Source organism: Patagioenas fasciata, chromosome 13 (assembly GCF_037038585.1).
Source record: "Patagioenas fasciata isolate bPatFas1 chromosome 13, bPatFas1.hap1, whole genome shotgun sequence".
In the NCBI taxonomy this organism is placed as follows: domain Eukaryota; kingdom Metazoa; phylum Chordata; class Aves; order Columbiformes; family Columbidae; genus Patagioenas; species Patagioenas fasciata.
The window spans coordinates 19,189,093-19,205,065 of record NC_092532.1 but is presented as its reverse complement, the minus strand read 5'-3'; the positions used below and the strand labels follow the sequence as shown (position 1 = coordinate 19,205,065).

Here is a 15,973-nt window from a genome sequence, read left to right as displayed (position 1 = left end):
TATCCTGCTAGCACATGCAGTCTTCCGAAGAACAGGATTTAAAAAAAAAATCTATAAGCCCTTGCTACCTCATTCTAACATGAATATACATTTCTTCATGTCTCGACTGAATGGCAGAAGCAGAAGTTGGCTCCCTCACCCCTGGTGAGCAGATTACACCATCCCAGTGCAATTTTTTCACCTCGGTCTACATTTTAAAACCTTGTTTGCGCATCATGATTATTTTGTGTCATATTCCAATTGACTAAGAATGCCACTCCATTCCCCTCTTCTGTGTTTCTGTTTGTGAGAGCGTTTTCATTGCTATCAGCATTTTTACCTTTACTCTTGCCAGAGAAGCTGTGTTTGAAGGGGAGTGTCTGTGCCACACAGCGATGGGTCGCGGTCTGTGGGAAATGCTCCTATCGCACATCAGAGACACTGGTGGCTCAGAAACCTGTTTCTGGACTCATTAAAACAAACTGCAGGAGCAGAAATACAGTAAACAGTTTTCTACAGCAGTGTGAGTAGGAGCATGTTAGAATAAAAAAGGAGGGTCTTGGTGTCGGTTTCAAAATATAGCAGATGCGGTACTTTATATATATATATAACTGCTGCAGGCTCTAGAACTGGAAAATACAATTTAAATATTTTCATGCAGTTCAACAGATGTAGTTTTGTTCTTTGTGAGCAGTAAGTATGTACTGCACAGCTGCCTTTGAGATGGGCGCGAGAAATATTAGGAAGTCAGTGTGTGTACAAGTGGTAAGAGTCGGTGGTTTTTAATAGAAGGTGTTGGAAGTACGTCTGCTTCCCTGTTCATGTCACACCAAATAACCGCTTTTATTTGAAATACACGGTAGAAAGCAGTGTAAGTAGATAAGAAGTTTAATGGTAAATTTTTGAGATGGGTTCAGAACAGAGTGTCAAGACTCATAAAGAGACACAAACTCAGTATCTCATAATGCATGAAGGATGGAGTTTTGGGGGAGTTGATTTGTTTTGATTTTATTTTCCCCCGGAAGCGTGTGAAGGGAAATGGACACTGTGGCTGTAACTGCTGCCGCTGTGCTTTCTGAATGTCATGTTTTGAGTTTTTAAATACCAAACAGAAATAGCTTTTCTTCACACACCCCTCCTCCTGCCTTTTGAAGTATTGCAAATAGGTGGGAGTTGGGATTGTGCTGAATAGAAATTCTGGAGCTCTGGGAATTTCATTGTGTAAACTAGTTTCAAATTGTGTTAAAAGGTAAATAAAGTATGCTTGTAGAATTGTTCTATTTGAAGTAGTGTTTGAGTCATGACAAATGCAGAAATACATTGCTTTTGTTCCTCATGTATTGTCAAATGAGCTGAGAAAGTGTTGGTTGGGCCACTCGTTTATTAGTATTAAAATAATGCAGACCAGTGTTTGAAATGCTTGTGACTTACCTTTGTAAGATTGTTTTGCTAGTGGTGAATCAATGCCAACAGAACTTTGCTGTCATGAATACTGCAATAGCTCTTTGTTCTTGAGGTGTACTTGATCTAATTTTGCCATAGGTGATGCATATTATTTTCAGGTTTTTTAAATTTCATATTCTTAAGCTGTGAAGTCACAACCTAACCTGATATCTGTTCTACTTTTCTTTAAGTCGTGTGATTAAGACAGACATGGAGTTGGAAGTTCTGCGCTACACCAATAAAATCTCCAGTGAAGCTCATAAAGAGGTAATGGATCCTTTACTGTTAATAATTTTTGCTCTTAGTGTAGCAGTGGTACTCAGAAAATGTTCCCAGCAACCCTGAATTGCTTAGTAATAAAATAATGGAAAGGCTGGATAGAAATAAGAGGATAATATCCCTCCTATTACGGCCCAGTAATATACCTTGCATTGTCCTTGAACTCACTGGTGCATTCGTGATGTGTGAGAAATGGAGTGTGGTTTTGGATAAGAGCTGGAGCCCCCAGCAGAAGGTGACCTGCTTGCAATCTATCTGTCTTGTGTGCACAAATTCCTGTATAGTGATGGAGAAAGAAGAGATCAGGGAGATTATTCTTCAGGCCTTTGTCAGCGTGTGCAGTTCTGAAGAGTTTAACTAGCACGTTGCTCTCTCCAGTTCTTTGCAGAGCGTTTCCATGCAGTGGGGGGGAGTGCAAGGGTTCTTCAGGGGGCTCCTCAGAGATGGGTATGTCCCCCAGAACACTGCTTCACGATGCTGTTCTGTTGACGTAGCAACCTGGTGAAGACACAGCCACGCTCTCTGTTTTGGTTGGAAAAGACCTTTAAGATCATCAAGTCCAACCGTTAACAATTGACTGTTAACATTATCTTACCACATCTGAGAGAATGTCTTGCATACAGCAGCTGCCTAGAACTTTTATAATACAGAAATAGGCAAAGGAATAGAACTGGTGCACATTCCCAGCAAATCTGAGAACAAAAATCAGACTTATGGGTTGTAAAACAGTGTTGACTCTCATAGTTTTCTGTTGAAAAGTATAAAAGAGAATCTTCCTCTGTAGTGTATTCCAATTCACAGTTTTGTTTTGCTGCCGTTTCCTAAAAGTAGAACAAAAAGACTTGCTGCCAAGTTCACCAGAGCTTTCAGAATTAAGCATTGGTATTTGGATGAGTTGCACTTCATTAGGATATAGAAGTTTGGCAATTAAACTTGCTTTATTGCTGGAGACTGCGGACATTTATAAAAATTAAAATGAGTTTGATTTTTAATGTAGTTTTAAAGTGCATTTACTGATGTAAATTTAAATGAAGTACAGATTATATTTTTGTAATATAGGTTCCTCAGGAGATACCTGGTCATAAGTCATAAATTTATAAATATGAGATTCCCTCCCGCTATGAACGTCCCATGTTAATATGTATCTTACAGGTAATGAAGGCAGTAAAAGCAGGAATGAAAGAATACGAGCTGGAGAGGTAAGAGTTCTTTCAATAATTGTCATAAAAGGGAGAAAATCTCTCTGTAGTAGGGATAGAAGCAATAGTTGAGGCAAAGCAGTAGCATTGATTCAGTTGAGACTGAGAGCTCATTGCTGTTTGAAGACTCTTGTAAGCATCATTTTATTATTTTGAGGTGGTACTTCATCAGTTTCAAACATGTATTTGATGATGGTTGATTATTTTTTGGTATAGCATAATTCTCTTCCTGGGGTTTTAGTAATTTACAGAAGCTTTACCAAATAGCTGCTATTATTGTTTGAAACCATCCAGTAAAATCATGTTTATGGATAAACATTGCCTTTATGCTTGTTATACTTAGAAGACTGCCATGTATGAGAGTTTAAGAACCTTATAAAAAGCTGTATTCAGTTACATCTTGCCTGCCATTACACATCAGCTTTACCTGTACTTAGCCTGTACGAGGACCTCATTTCGCAAATGTAATGGATGTTACTACAGCTGTTAAGAAATCATTAAGAATACAGCATATATCTCTTATATTGAAGAAAACATGCAGTACAGGCAGATATCGGCAGGATTGGCTGCTCCAAACCGATACACTAGTGATCTGTCTAGCTACAAGGAAAACATTGCCTCCTCTTTTAAATCAATATTTACATTAGATCATCAGCAGCCTGTCTTACAAAGCACAATTTTGATCACCAAATCCATTTATTTTTAGCTTACATACAATATTTTCATTTTTCAGACTGTGTAAAGAAGAAATAGAAAATAGCAGTAATATCTCAGTCACTGTTGTTTCTTGACAGTAATTCTTCAAACGTTAGTAAGCAGGCTAATGCAGCACCCAGCGAGGGGAAAATAAAGTGACCTCAATATTTGTCATCAGGATTTCAGGGTAGCTCAAAATACAAACAATGCCCTTCGAAAATACGCAATATGGAAAAACAATGTTACTTCTAAATAGCTGCAATTTATGCAGACTCTATAGTCTCATACCTGTAATTTGTGCTTCAAGTTGCAGTTACATATACCACCAGGTATCAGGAAAAGAATTGTTGTATGCATTCCCTCATTAACTTCACTAATGAACCTTGTATTCATGTTCATTTTACTCACTGCCCATGCTATACATGCTGATAGTAAAATTTTGGTTCTTGAAGTCAATAGTAATCAAAAATTTCCATAGAGCAGAGTTTGTTCTCAAGTGCTTTTAGGTGTCATGATCCTGGCAGTTTAGTTCAAATGTCATGCGACAACTACACATGTATACACTCTTCTGTAAGGCTACGAGATACATTGCGTTTTCACTCCAGGACTTCCATTCTTCTCGGTCTCGCTTCTTCCATACACATCAATGTTTGGAAAAGATTCTTTGGTCTTTCAATTAAAGAAAAATAAATAAATTAGGCAACTCTCTGTTAAACCTATGTAAAATTGCCTCCTGTTTTTCCATATGTCTTGATAGGTTATGCTTCTTGAATGAGTTTGAGGCTGTTTCACTAATGAAAGAGGCCTTGGCAGGCCAACTCTGTAGCGTCTGCCTTGAGGAATGTAGTTAGAACTTCACTTTCTGTTGGTGGTGGAATTCATCCCTGTGCTGCAGTTTCTGTTCCCTTATTGCTTAGGGGGGAAAAAAAAGGGTCCTCAAAATGTAGATCCATCATTTCCACACCCTCTGGGAAGAAATATGTACTTTATAAATGAAGTTAGAAAACAGTCTAGGAAATCTCTACATGCAGATAAACTCATTAATGTAGTCTAAGAACTGAACTTTTAAAGACCTAAAAATAGGTAACATCCAAAACCAGACAATCCTCATTGAAATAGCAGCATTTTTAAGGTGGGTTTGTTTGTGGTTTTGGTGGTTTTGGTTCTTTTTGTAGTTTGTGGAGGTGGGGTGTTTTTTGTTTTGATTTGTTGTCAACAGACTGGATAGCTTGCACTGGGCAGCTTTGGTACATCCGAAACCTAAGGGTGCAGAGAACGAAAATTCTTAGTCCGTATAGGTTTGTCAGAATTATTCCTACTTGTATTTAAGAGATCAATTAACACTGAATAAAGTTTTTCATTTTCAGACATTTCTAGGGCTCCTGGTCCCTTTGTGCAAGTTTTCTGAATTGTGTGACCCCTTCCCCAGGTGCATTTGCAGTTCCTACTGATAGCTGTGATATTATGAATTTGTGAAATTAATATGGATACCTCTTGAAATGTGACCAGTAAACTCACCTTCCTATTGCTTTACTTCATTCTTTGACATAGCATATGTGGTTTTGGGTGCAAAGCTGATCTGACCCTGTCTGCTAGGAAGAATAATGCCAGAGATCTCAAATGCAATTAAAATTTTCCGTTATTACATGTAGGACTTAAGCATTGCCTTTTCTTTCTTCATTCAGTTAAGTAGCCTTCTTATTAAAAATGAGCAATTCTACTGTATCATGCAGCAAGAAAATGTTAAAACACTCTAGCAAATGTATCTAAGAGTCGACAATATATCAAGCTACTTAGGTTTTTCGGATTGGGATTATTCTCGAGAAGTAGTTTGAAGGAAATTAAGTAAATTATTGAGAAATCTCTAGATAAGATAATATTTTTTATTTTGAGGGTTGAAAGCTATCTTCGGAAATATGCTGGAAGTACTCGTCATGATTTAGGTCCCCTGGTAAATGACTTTGAACCAGTAATGTGTTAATGCTGAGATAAATGAAAAATGTACACATTTCACTGTAAGTCCAATCAGCCCTGACTTCTTTTTTTTGGGTTTGATGTTATTTAACTTTAATATGTAGTCGGTTGACTTTAAGGAGACAGCCAAGGCAATTATCTACAAACAGTAGTTCACAGCATGTGTAATTGCGTTTAAAGTCATTTTGGTAGGTCAGATGCTGGATTTTCTCTGAAGTGTGTATAGTTGTGCTTATCGCATGTTTAATTAATCTTCTTTAATTAAAGGCTTTTAATTATGAAACTGCTCTGTAATGAATATATTGTTGAAATACAGCAAAGTGATAAAAGAAATCTCTTTAGCTCAAGAAGTATGTGAAAAAAATTTTGTGATTTAAGTGTTTATATGTAAACAAAAATATTTTGTGTCTATATAGATATATACACTTAAAGTACTAATTAGGACCTGCAGTCATCTGTTTGAGGATGCTCTAAAGCGCTGAAGATACCTTCTCTAGGTTATTTTTTATCAATTTATAGAACGTTGCCTCTTCGTCTGCTTAGTATTTACCAAATGAGGTTTTGAATCTTCTGTGCATTTTCTTATTTGTTCCTTTTTTTATTGGAGAGGACAATTTTAAGATGGGGATGGCTACTAGGAGTCGTTGATCCGATTGGGACTGGCATGGAAGTGTATGCTGTGTCAACAGAAGAGCAACTTGCGACACCTCCAGTGTCGGACACGCAGTGTTGTGCGTGTTGCCTGTTTTCTTGGGGTTCTATCCTGTTCTCACTGGCACTGCAGACCCCGTGATAGGAGCGTGTGCACAGTCCTGAATTCATTAATTCATAGTGTAGTCATCATTACATTGATGATACTGGGCAGAACTAAGCCAGACCTAAACACTCATTCCCTTGTCCTAAATCTCCCTGGATTATTTAACTATCTCTGAAGGCTCTGCAGCTGCTGAACATGGGAGGACCTCATTGTTACCATGCAGATACTTGCAACTGCAGAACCTAGGATCCAAAAACGTGATCCTGATTGTGTAGAGCGGGCTCTTCTAAAACAAAGGAGGAATTAGCTACTGTAAAGGACAGGTACTGTGATGTGCGGTGTCAGATGTGGGTAACAGTACTTTGCATGTTGTTTCCATCAGTGAAAACAGCAAAGAAAGAAGAATCTGACTGTACCCGCTCAGAGGATACGTGAGCCTGTAGCTCTTGGGCACTGCTCAGGCACTGATGGTTTTATTGCTGGTGTGCTAGGAGAAGCTGCTTCATCTCCCCGTGTCAGCTTTCCTCTCTGTAAGGTTTGCCTGTCGTTTGTCCGTCTCAACCACGACATTTGCCTGTGTTTCTTTCTTATGACCTTGCATGCCTTGGTGTGAAGGTTGGTACAAGTGATGGAGCAGCAGCCGGTTACCACCAGCCAGCTGGAGAGATTCCCAGGTGTGACACTGAGGTTGTCCAGATGTGGTTGTAGGGGGTTGAGGGCTGGAATTTATGTAGAGCGTACCAGCCAAATCAAGGGCTTGTTGCCCAGCTGTAGGGATGCCCCCTCTGTATATACCGCAGTGGATCATTAGGTCTGTACAACCATACAAATAATTGTGGTGATTTTGTAGTAGTTAATACTAAACCTAAACTCCACTCTGCTGTAACAGCAACAATTTGAAGAATAAAATGGCAAGAAGGCTGCTACAGAGCTTTTTCCTTCTTGGTTTACAATACAGACTATTTTTACACCTTGCTCCTCTTACCAGCTGAGGCTGATAGGAGTTCTTTATCCCTATTCTTTTCAGTGCTGTCTCGATTCCAAAGCAGAGCTTGGATTCTGAGATGAGTTGCTGTCACATCTGTCAATGTTAAATTTCACTATCTGTGGAAGTCTGAGAGTGCTCTCGTGGATTATGGCTCTCATCTTTCATTTATCTCTTTCTCCTCTGCTTCAGTGGAACAAACTGAAAATAAAACATATATGTTATTTCACTAGAAAAGACAAAATAGCCAGAATAATTTTATTTTCCTTTGGGCATTTCCTTTTAGTGAAATGCTGATTATTTTCGCTAATCAGGATTTGCCGCTTACCGTCTCCTGATAGCTTTTGCTCTTTGAATGTTCTTGAGAAAGTCACGGACTTCTGCAGCAAATAATCTTTAGAAATATTTCTGTTTTCTTCACAATGCAGTTTTTGTATTTAGAATTCCAGCTCAAGCATAGCCCTTGTAAGTCCTTCACATAAGCATGTGTGGATAGTAAACAGGAATGCCCATTGCCGCTGACAAAAATACACGGGTGAGTTCTTCACAGTTGCTTTTTGACGTGGGGATGGTGTTGAATTGGACCATGACCCTCACTGGTATTTGTTTACAGGATTTATTAAACAAGAAACCAGCACTGCATTAATCTCAATCAGCACATCAGTCTGCTCAGGTACTGAAATGTGATTTTCTTTTTTCTTTAATTTGTTTTAAGCAGTTGCCAGCATTGTGTAGCCTGAAAACGACTTGACTGCCTTGTTTCCCAAAGCTGCCTCACAACTGGAGGTGATGGGGTTTTAAATGTAGGTTACTGCTCCCGGTGCGGGAGCGACCGGCTGAGCCGGGGTTTTGTACCCGATGGAGACGGCAGCTCAGGGTCACCCAGCCCTTCCTAAAAACGCTGGTACGAAATGACCTACAGCAGTCCAGGGCCAGGTAGGCAGTTTAGGGCAGCTCTGACAGCACGTGTCGGGGAGCTGCTAATTGCCGAGGTCAAGCGAGACCCTGAATCTCGGGTGTCCCGTGCCCAGACGGACGTTGGATATAATGTCTCTGCTGGGAAGAGCAACGGGATTCAGAGAGACACTGCAGCCTTCCCCTCCTGCCCACCTGCACTCAGGTACAGCTGGTCCTTTGATGTTTTAAGTTAGACTGTCTCTGCTGATTTCCTAATCCAGCTGTATTGAAGTTGTAAATAGTCTTAAAATAAATCCGAATTTAACAATTGGTTTAGAAAACCCGTGAGCATTGTTCCTCTTCTGTGACCCCCGGAGGCAGAAATGCACATGTACATGTACTCGACAGAGCAGAAGTGGGGGTGAGGATGGAGACCTCCTGTCTCAGCGCCTGGTCTGCTTTGGGAGAAGTGCTTCTCCATGATAAATGCACTGTAAGAGGTTCCAGCTGCCCCAGACCTGATAAACATGTACCCGTTTCCAGTCACCCTGCCCTCCCCGCCTCCCCAGCTGAGAGGAGAAATGTGGGGGACAGAGACCTCGTGGGGAGGGGACACTGAAGCCTCTGAGACCAGATTTGCCTGAACTGCTGGCCTGTGCGGTCATAGTGATTGATGGTGGACTCAGCTGCTGGGGGGGAGCAGAGCAGTTCCAGTATGTTCCCAGTAAAGTCCCAGCATTGTCCCTTTGCAGGAGGTCCCATGGCAAGCTCCTATGTTCTCTCTTTCAGTAGAGGACAGCTTGGTTCACCTCCTGGGTGTCACTTTAATTAGCTCTTTGTGTAGAAGAGTGCTGTTTAATTGGCACAGGTCTCTTTTGTGACTTGTGATTGAAGTTCCAGATAATTGGGTTTATATCTTCTACAGAAAATTTCTGCAGTCGGACTGTGTGAGAACTTTAAAATAAAAACTGTCAGCCCACAGATACTGAGGAACAATTGCCGTGCTGGTATTAGAAAATGGGTCCCTTCAAAAGACACCTGTGGAAGGATGTGTGTAACGTGCGTGCATACAGAACTGGGCTGGCTCGCATGGCAAGATATAGCCCAACTTTAAATACTGTGTCATTGTATGTCCTTACAGGGCTGTTAATCCAGTTAGTGCTGTGATAGTTCATAATTACATTTTTATTACCTTTTGGAAATCAAAAGGTGGTTGCAATTTTATTTAAATTTTGAATCTGATTGAAAATTACAAGCAGTATTAATTTCTATGGGTAATTTGTAGAGTGACTATTGCTCTTATTTATAGTAAGGAAAGAACAAGCTTTCTTCTCAAATTAGCGATGATCTGTTTTTACTGAATCTAGTGTGGCATTGAGATAGCGAACTAATTAGCATTACTAATGACAAGCTAAGATTGGAGATATGTGAAATGGAACTCATTGTAAAAGACAGCAGGCTGAACTGATTATTATTTGCTGTGGATTTTGTTCATGCTTGTTCAGACAAGTCAAAAGCGAAGTTTCTGCCATATGTGAGGCTTTATCTGCATTGTGAGCTTTAGTTGGATAATTTTTGCTAATTATTGTCAAAGCAGACAGTCAGAATTCTGTGTTTGTTGACCCTTGCCTATTGATAACTAGAACTGCTACGTGATCATACTCGGTGACTAGAAGCCCAGCTTTAAGGAAATGGGTAGAATACCAAGTCTGTGCATGAATAACGTGATGTTGCACACTGACCTTCGGAAAATCAAAACCATTTCAGACAGATGAAAATGCGTAGATTCTGTTCCTTGCTGCTAACATGTCCCCCCTGCCTAAATTCTTTTCCAAACTGGTTATTAAAGCACCCTCATCACTGTAGTGTCCAAGTAACACCTTCTAGCTTATTAAGCAGTGTTTCTAACGCCTGCCTTTTTTGTGCCTGTTTGATTTTTGTTTGGATTTCTGTTGTGGCATCATCTCTCCAGGGGAAGAATTGTGCAGAACTCTGTACTGTTTTGGCGGGTGGTAGTTTTTTTAGTGTACCTGTTATCAGCAGCATTGAAAACCACAGGTCAGGATTATATTTACAGGATGATATGTGATAATCTTTTTTAGTTTGGTTCTCCAGGCAGATAAGTTTGGTCTTATTTTTAGGTTGTTGTGTTGCTCTCAAGTGTTGTAACATTTTTGACCTGAATCTTGGTCGTGGGGTTTTAAGTGTTGTCTGGAGATGGTAGGTTTATGACACTTGATGCTTATTAAGGTCTGAGATTACAAATAATAGTTGAAAAAATGTATGTATGGGAAGTCAGTGAAAGCTGCAAAGGACAAAGCTGCAGGTGGTTGCCTGCAGTGAGAGATGCAAGAGTACCAGAGTTTGCTTAGTGCTGAAGTCTTAGAGCTTAACTGTGTTGCATTTCTGCTGTGCGAGCAGAGCTGAACACGGCAGATATAACTAAGGTCGGGTCGCATAGGAGGGCAGAATAGAGTTGAATTGCCAGGCAGAAGCGACGGAAAATGAACTATAAGCGAAATTTAGGAGTGGGGAGGAACTTGAATCGTATCAGACAGCAGAGGTGATGTTTCCGCTAAAAGGAATTTGCCCCTGTTGAGAACTCCTCAAAAACCAACGTTATTTCTGGGTTACTTGGATTTTGCTTTTAACAGCTCTTTCTGAATAGATCAAATTGAGCCTCGAGGCAGTCTTGGGAAGTGAGGGATACCGAGACCTTTGCTGACAACTGACTGTGTGTCTTCCGATTCATCTACCGAAATGTCTATATTTGAAAGAACCGAAGAGATATGTGATATTTGAGGGCTCTGCAGATTAATCTGTTAGTTTAAGGTACAGTTGCCCTCACTTCTCGCTTGGTACAGTCCTCTTGTAAAGTCTTGTGTCTTTCAGGAGTATTACACTGCGTTTCTGCACTTCCAAATGAACGTTCTACGTCCTCTCGGTCAGCGCTGAGTTCCAGAGGTGGACAGGCATTCTTATGTCTCGGCTTAGCAGATAATTTGTAAAAATTGTGTGAAGTTGTTTGGGTGCAAGGTGTACCTATGAGTTGTATATGTTACAATTGTGTGAAGTTTAGGCTGGTGGATGTTATTTATTAATAGTCGTTTGCCTGTCTAATGTCTAGAGTTGCTCTGTAATGGAAGGTTTGACACTGGGTGTTTTACATTAGATTGGGTCAGCTCCCCAGGATATTTTATTTTTGGTCTTTATTGTGTTTGAAGGAGGAGAAGAACAACATGTCTGTGACTACTGTGTTGTTTGGGCTGGAAATGGCAACTGCATTCAGGAGTTGGCTTCCCAATCCTTCAAGGTTTGGGGAGGTTACAGAGATGTTTGTTTTGAGGGAGGAATCATCTGGTTTTGATCAGAAATTCTGTCTTTGTGAGAAGGAAGTCGGCATCGTGTGACAAAAACTGTTCCACTGAGGAAGGTCTTGGCCAACCCTGTTTCTGCTGCTGTTGCAGATCAAAGAGGCTTGTGTCCATAAGACATTCCTAGGGGGTCTAGGGTTTGTTTGGGTAGGAATTACTGATCTCTAGGAATACAGGGGAGCTTATTGGTTGTTTGGGGCTGGTGGGGTGAGGAGGTCTCTGTTAAATGAAAGAGTTCTTGAATGGGTGTTGTAACTTCTCTCTGGTAGTTTTCTGTATTTGGGCTTCGTTTTAGCATTTGGGATCAATGTAGTGATTTAGGACCTTGGAGTTAGATTTGGCATCTTCAGGAAGACTGGTAAACTGCTGTTCCTACTACAGTTTAAGAGAAGCATTGAAAATTAATCTGTTCCTATGTTTCAGCTCATCCGTCCGCATTAACCTCTGATTTGCAGTGTTGGTGTTTGGTCTTTCTGGTGCACGGATGCTGGGGGACAGTGGACGACCAGCGGGACCCTGTGAACAGGGGGTGGTTTCTTTGTGTGTGAGCTTGGGGACGTGCAGATTTTGTGACCTGCCTACAGAGCACCTGTGCAGTCGTTTGTTTGGCCCCTGCATTAAGAAAGGAGCGTTGAAATGTTCCCAGGAATTGGAGAAGGTGTTGTGGGTAGACTTAGTCTCAAAGTGCACCTGCATCTTCACAAACTGGATGGAATCCAGTTTCTTCAACTTCCCTTCCCAGAAAAAATTTCGACTTCTGCAGCTGCCTAAACCTGGTTCAGACATTGTCATCACAAATTGAGTGTTGTAATCTTCTATTATCCTGGAGGCAGCAGGTTTACATATCCCATATGACGAATTACTGCGCTATTCTCTAAGAATAGTCCAAGTATTCAAAAAAATGTGGAGGGCCAATTAAGCTCTATATTGAGACCTCAGCCCCCTTCTAACCTAAGCCCTTACAGCACTTCTGCTTGCTCTGTGTTGCTGAACAGAAGTTCAAACTTCAAATACTCAATTTGAAACTGAAAGGAAGATTATGAAGCGTTGGTGATTATGTTGGCATCCTGTGTCACTGAATAGCACTTGTGTGTTATGTGCTATGTGGGTGGCTGGGTATTTGCTAAGAAGCATAACTGAAGATGAAAGTTTAATTATTTCTTCAAGGCAAATCCTTTCTCCCATGGACTTAAACTTGAAAATGAAAAATGAAAATTCATAAGGAGTGTAAAAATTGGCTAAAATTAAAACCCATTTATTTTTACCCTATTTATTCTCCTGAATAATAAAATTTCCCCATGGGTTTTTGGAACATATGTGGAATAATTACAGTGCAGAAGTGGTGCTTTAGTTCAGCTTCTAGAGCTAGGGCAAACATTGTGATTATGCAGCAAGCTTAAGTCTAGGTTTTATAGAAAATCTCGTTCAAGGCGCTGTTGCCGTCAAGTGCAAAAAACTGTGACCCATGGATTGGTCCCTGTGGGAGCAATTATTCTTTGCAGAGATTTTTTTTGCAGCATTGAATAGTATAAATGTCAGAAAAAAGTTTAACCCTCAGTACTGCTAAAAGAACGTTTCCATACCTGCTGGCAAGAATATAAATTTTTAGCTTGTATTTGCAAGCATTTTCTGTGCAACATACACATTTTTTACCCAAACTTGTCTTTATAAACAACTCAGAGGTAACAATGCTGTCTTTTAGTTGTAATCTGCGTGCCTTGGTGAAGACAACACAGAGGCTGAAGCTGCCTGATGCTGCTTCCTGCAGTGCTGACCCCAGGCTGCCCGTGCTGGGATTCCTACCCGTTGGGTGCAGGGTGAAATTGCGATTAAAACCTCTTGTCTAGCGCTGGCAGAGCGGGGAGAACGTGGAGTGAGCGTGGGGTTGCTTAGGAACACGGGTTACCGTCTGATATTCAGTATGTGCGAGTGAAATGTTTTTGGTGAACAAGAGGAATGCGTTCATCGTCCAGCCATCCATCTGCGGAAGGCAGGGGTGAGAATCTGGGGTAAAATCCCAGGAGCCGATGCTCGCCTTCTGGGGAATCTGCTGCCTTTTGAAGAGATGCAACGTGTGCATTTTCACTTCCTTCCTTCTGGTGTTTCTTTGTCTAAAAGCATCCGCGTTATTCCTAGCAGAAATTACAATAATATTTATCTGTTACTTAAAACAACAGATACAAACCCAGCAGATTTTCTGCCCCTGCCTCTCTCTATTTTCTCATGTGTCTTCTTCAGAAAATAAAACTTCCCATGCCATCTTTCATACATCAGGAAGAAATTTGGAAGGGATGAGCAGGCGCACATGTCTTTTTATGTATTTTTCCTTGCTGGGAGATAACTTTTACAGTGGCAACAGTAGTTCTAAGTCTTCACTTTCAAGAAAAAAACAGGTGTGTTACTTCTTTTATTTGTCAGATGGAGCATAGGCCATCACAGCTGGGCGGGTTGGTCTACACCAGTAGACCATGCACTCCATTTTCTTTAAGTCGCTCCTGGCTACTTTAAAATATATTTTTATTTTTTCAACCCGAACAACTATTTTGAATCCATGAATCATTTATCTTGATGGTTCTCCTTAGAACTGAAAGCAGGTGGAAATTCATCAAGCTGCTGGAACGGGATGTGGGGAAAAAAATGTGTATCAGCTGCCATGATAGGTAGTGTGGTTGTAGACATTGCCGGTGGCCTTGAGATCAAACAGCAGAGAAATAGCTTTGCAGTGAGAGCCCAGGAAATTCTAACTAGGTAATGAGTAGTGGCTTTCTTTTGATTTACAGCATGGCTTTACAATCAATCTATAAAGCTTTGAAGAGAAAAAATAAACGTCTAAGGGAAAGGGAAGGGCCATACAATTAGTTGTTACTGTCTGCTTACTTGTTTTCTCTAATTACAAGAGTTTGTGCTGAAAATGGATGCTAGTGTGCAAAAAATCTCAACTATTGGCAAGTTCCTTTGTAGATTCCAGCTGAGATACGGTTCACATCGTGCTGGTTCTTGGAGAATATTCGTTTTCATCTTAGCTATAGATTATGTATAGATGGGTGTAGTTGGAGGAATTTGACAAGGGTTGCATGTGTGATGCAACGTTCAGCTCTTGTATATCAAATTCCTGCTCTGATCTCCTTTTCTTTCATCTCCAGTATGTGTCTCTCATTAAAGAATTGGATGGTGAAGTGGATGTGATAGCTTGCAGAACATTTCAGAGCCACACGCAGCAATGTTTTCTTACTGAAGTAAATCACTTCAGTTCAGAAAACTTACTCAGGAATATTGCGCTGGAATTTGGATTTAGAGATGCAGTTTGTAATTGTCAAGACACCATTTGGTTGAGGCTGCTCAGTCATTAATTTGTTTGACGTTGACACTTGAGGTGAAAGACTAATAGCTGCCTTGGTGCATTGCTTAATTTTAAATGTAATCTGTTACAGGCTTTGGGTTTACTGCAACTGTGGATGTAGTTTGTCATTTTTATCATCTGGGGGGCAGTACTAGTGTTTGGGGACCTGGGGGTTTACTGTTCACAGGCTTTTTTGGTACATTAGTAAAACTTGGATATAATGGAGAACTGATCTTGCTGATCTTGAAAGTTTAGTGTGTGTGGTGTAGCAGTTGTTTCCAACATTCAGCAAAATTTATTATTAAAATCCAAACTACTTGTCTTTTCATCATCTGAAAAACAGAAAGAACTGTTCAAAAGTAGAGGTTTAACTCTTGTCGTGTGCACAGAGTGCTGTCAATGTCCGAATTCCCGTGTCTGTGTCCTTATATTAATGTGCACATAATGTCAGGGTTTTCAGTGCGTGTGAGACTCTTCTGATGTGACTTTTAACAAGGGCTGGTGGGGGATTTTTTTGAGAAGCGGCTATTGACTTGCATATATGAGCTTCATTCCCAAAATTAGTGACTTGCAGACTGAGCTAAGGTTTTCATTCACAGTACCAATCTATCAAGTGTTATTTCCTGTTCATATTTCGAATTAATAAATTACGTTTTATTAGTAATAATTTTTTTCTCGGTTCATATCACATAGGAATATTAATTTCAATGTAAATGGTATTGACATGAATGGTTTCCCCACCCCAGTACTAGAAAGCTACTACTTCATGAGGCAGCTAATTGTTTTCTCGTCCATCAGCTTTTAATGTTTCCCCAGTCCAGCTCCTGCTTTGCTCTGTAATGATTTAGGCTGGCAATAGTCAGCAGACAGTATTTTTTGCTGTTGGGTTTTGGTGTTTTTATCCCCCCAAGGCTTTCTTGCCTGCACCCATTCATTATTTCACTACCAGGAATATTTGAATGTTGGAGCGTAAACTGTAAAATATTTGGTGCGCTGTCTTTTACATAGTTAATAGATGTACCAGATCCCCAGAGTATAAATCAAATTATG

The 15,973-nt window shown here is 40.3% G+C and overlaps 1 protein-coding gene across 1 annotated transcript in view; it reads left to right on the top strand.

Moving 5' to 3' along the window:
* Positions 1-15,973, top strand: part of PEPD (peptidase D) — a 126,204-nt gene that overhangs the window by 35,291 nt on the left and 74,940 nt on the right. The window contains exons 8-9 of the mRNA XM_065848036.2: positions 1,614-1,689; positions 2,854-2,900. Coding sequence (XP_065704108.1) covers positions 1,614-1,689; positions 2,854-2,900 — 123 coding nt within the window. The remainder of the gene's footprint in view (positions 1-1,613; positions 1,690-2,853; positions 2,901-15,973) is intronic.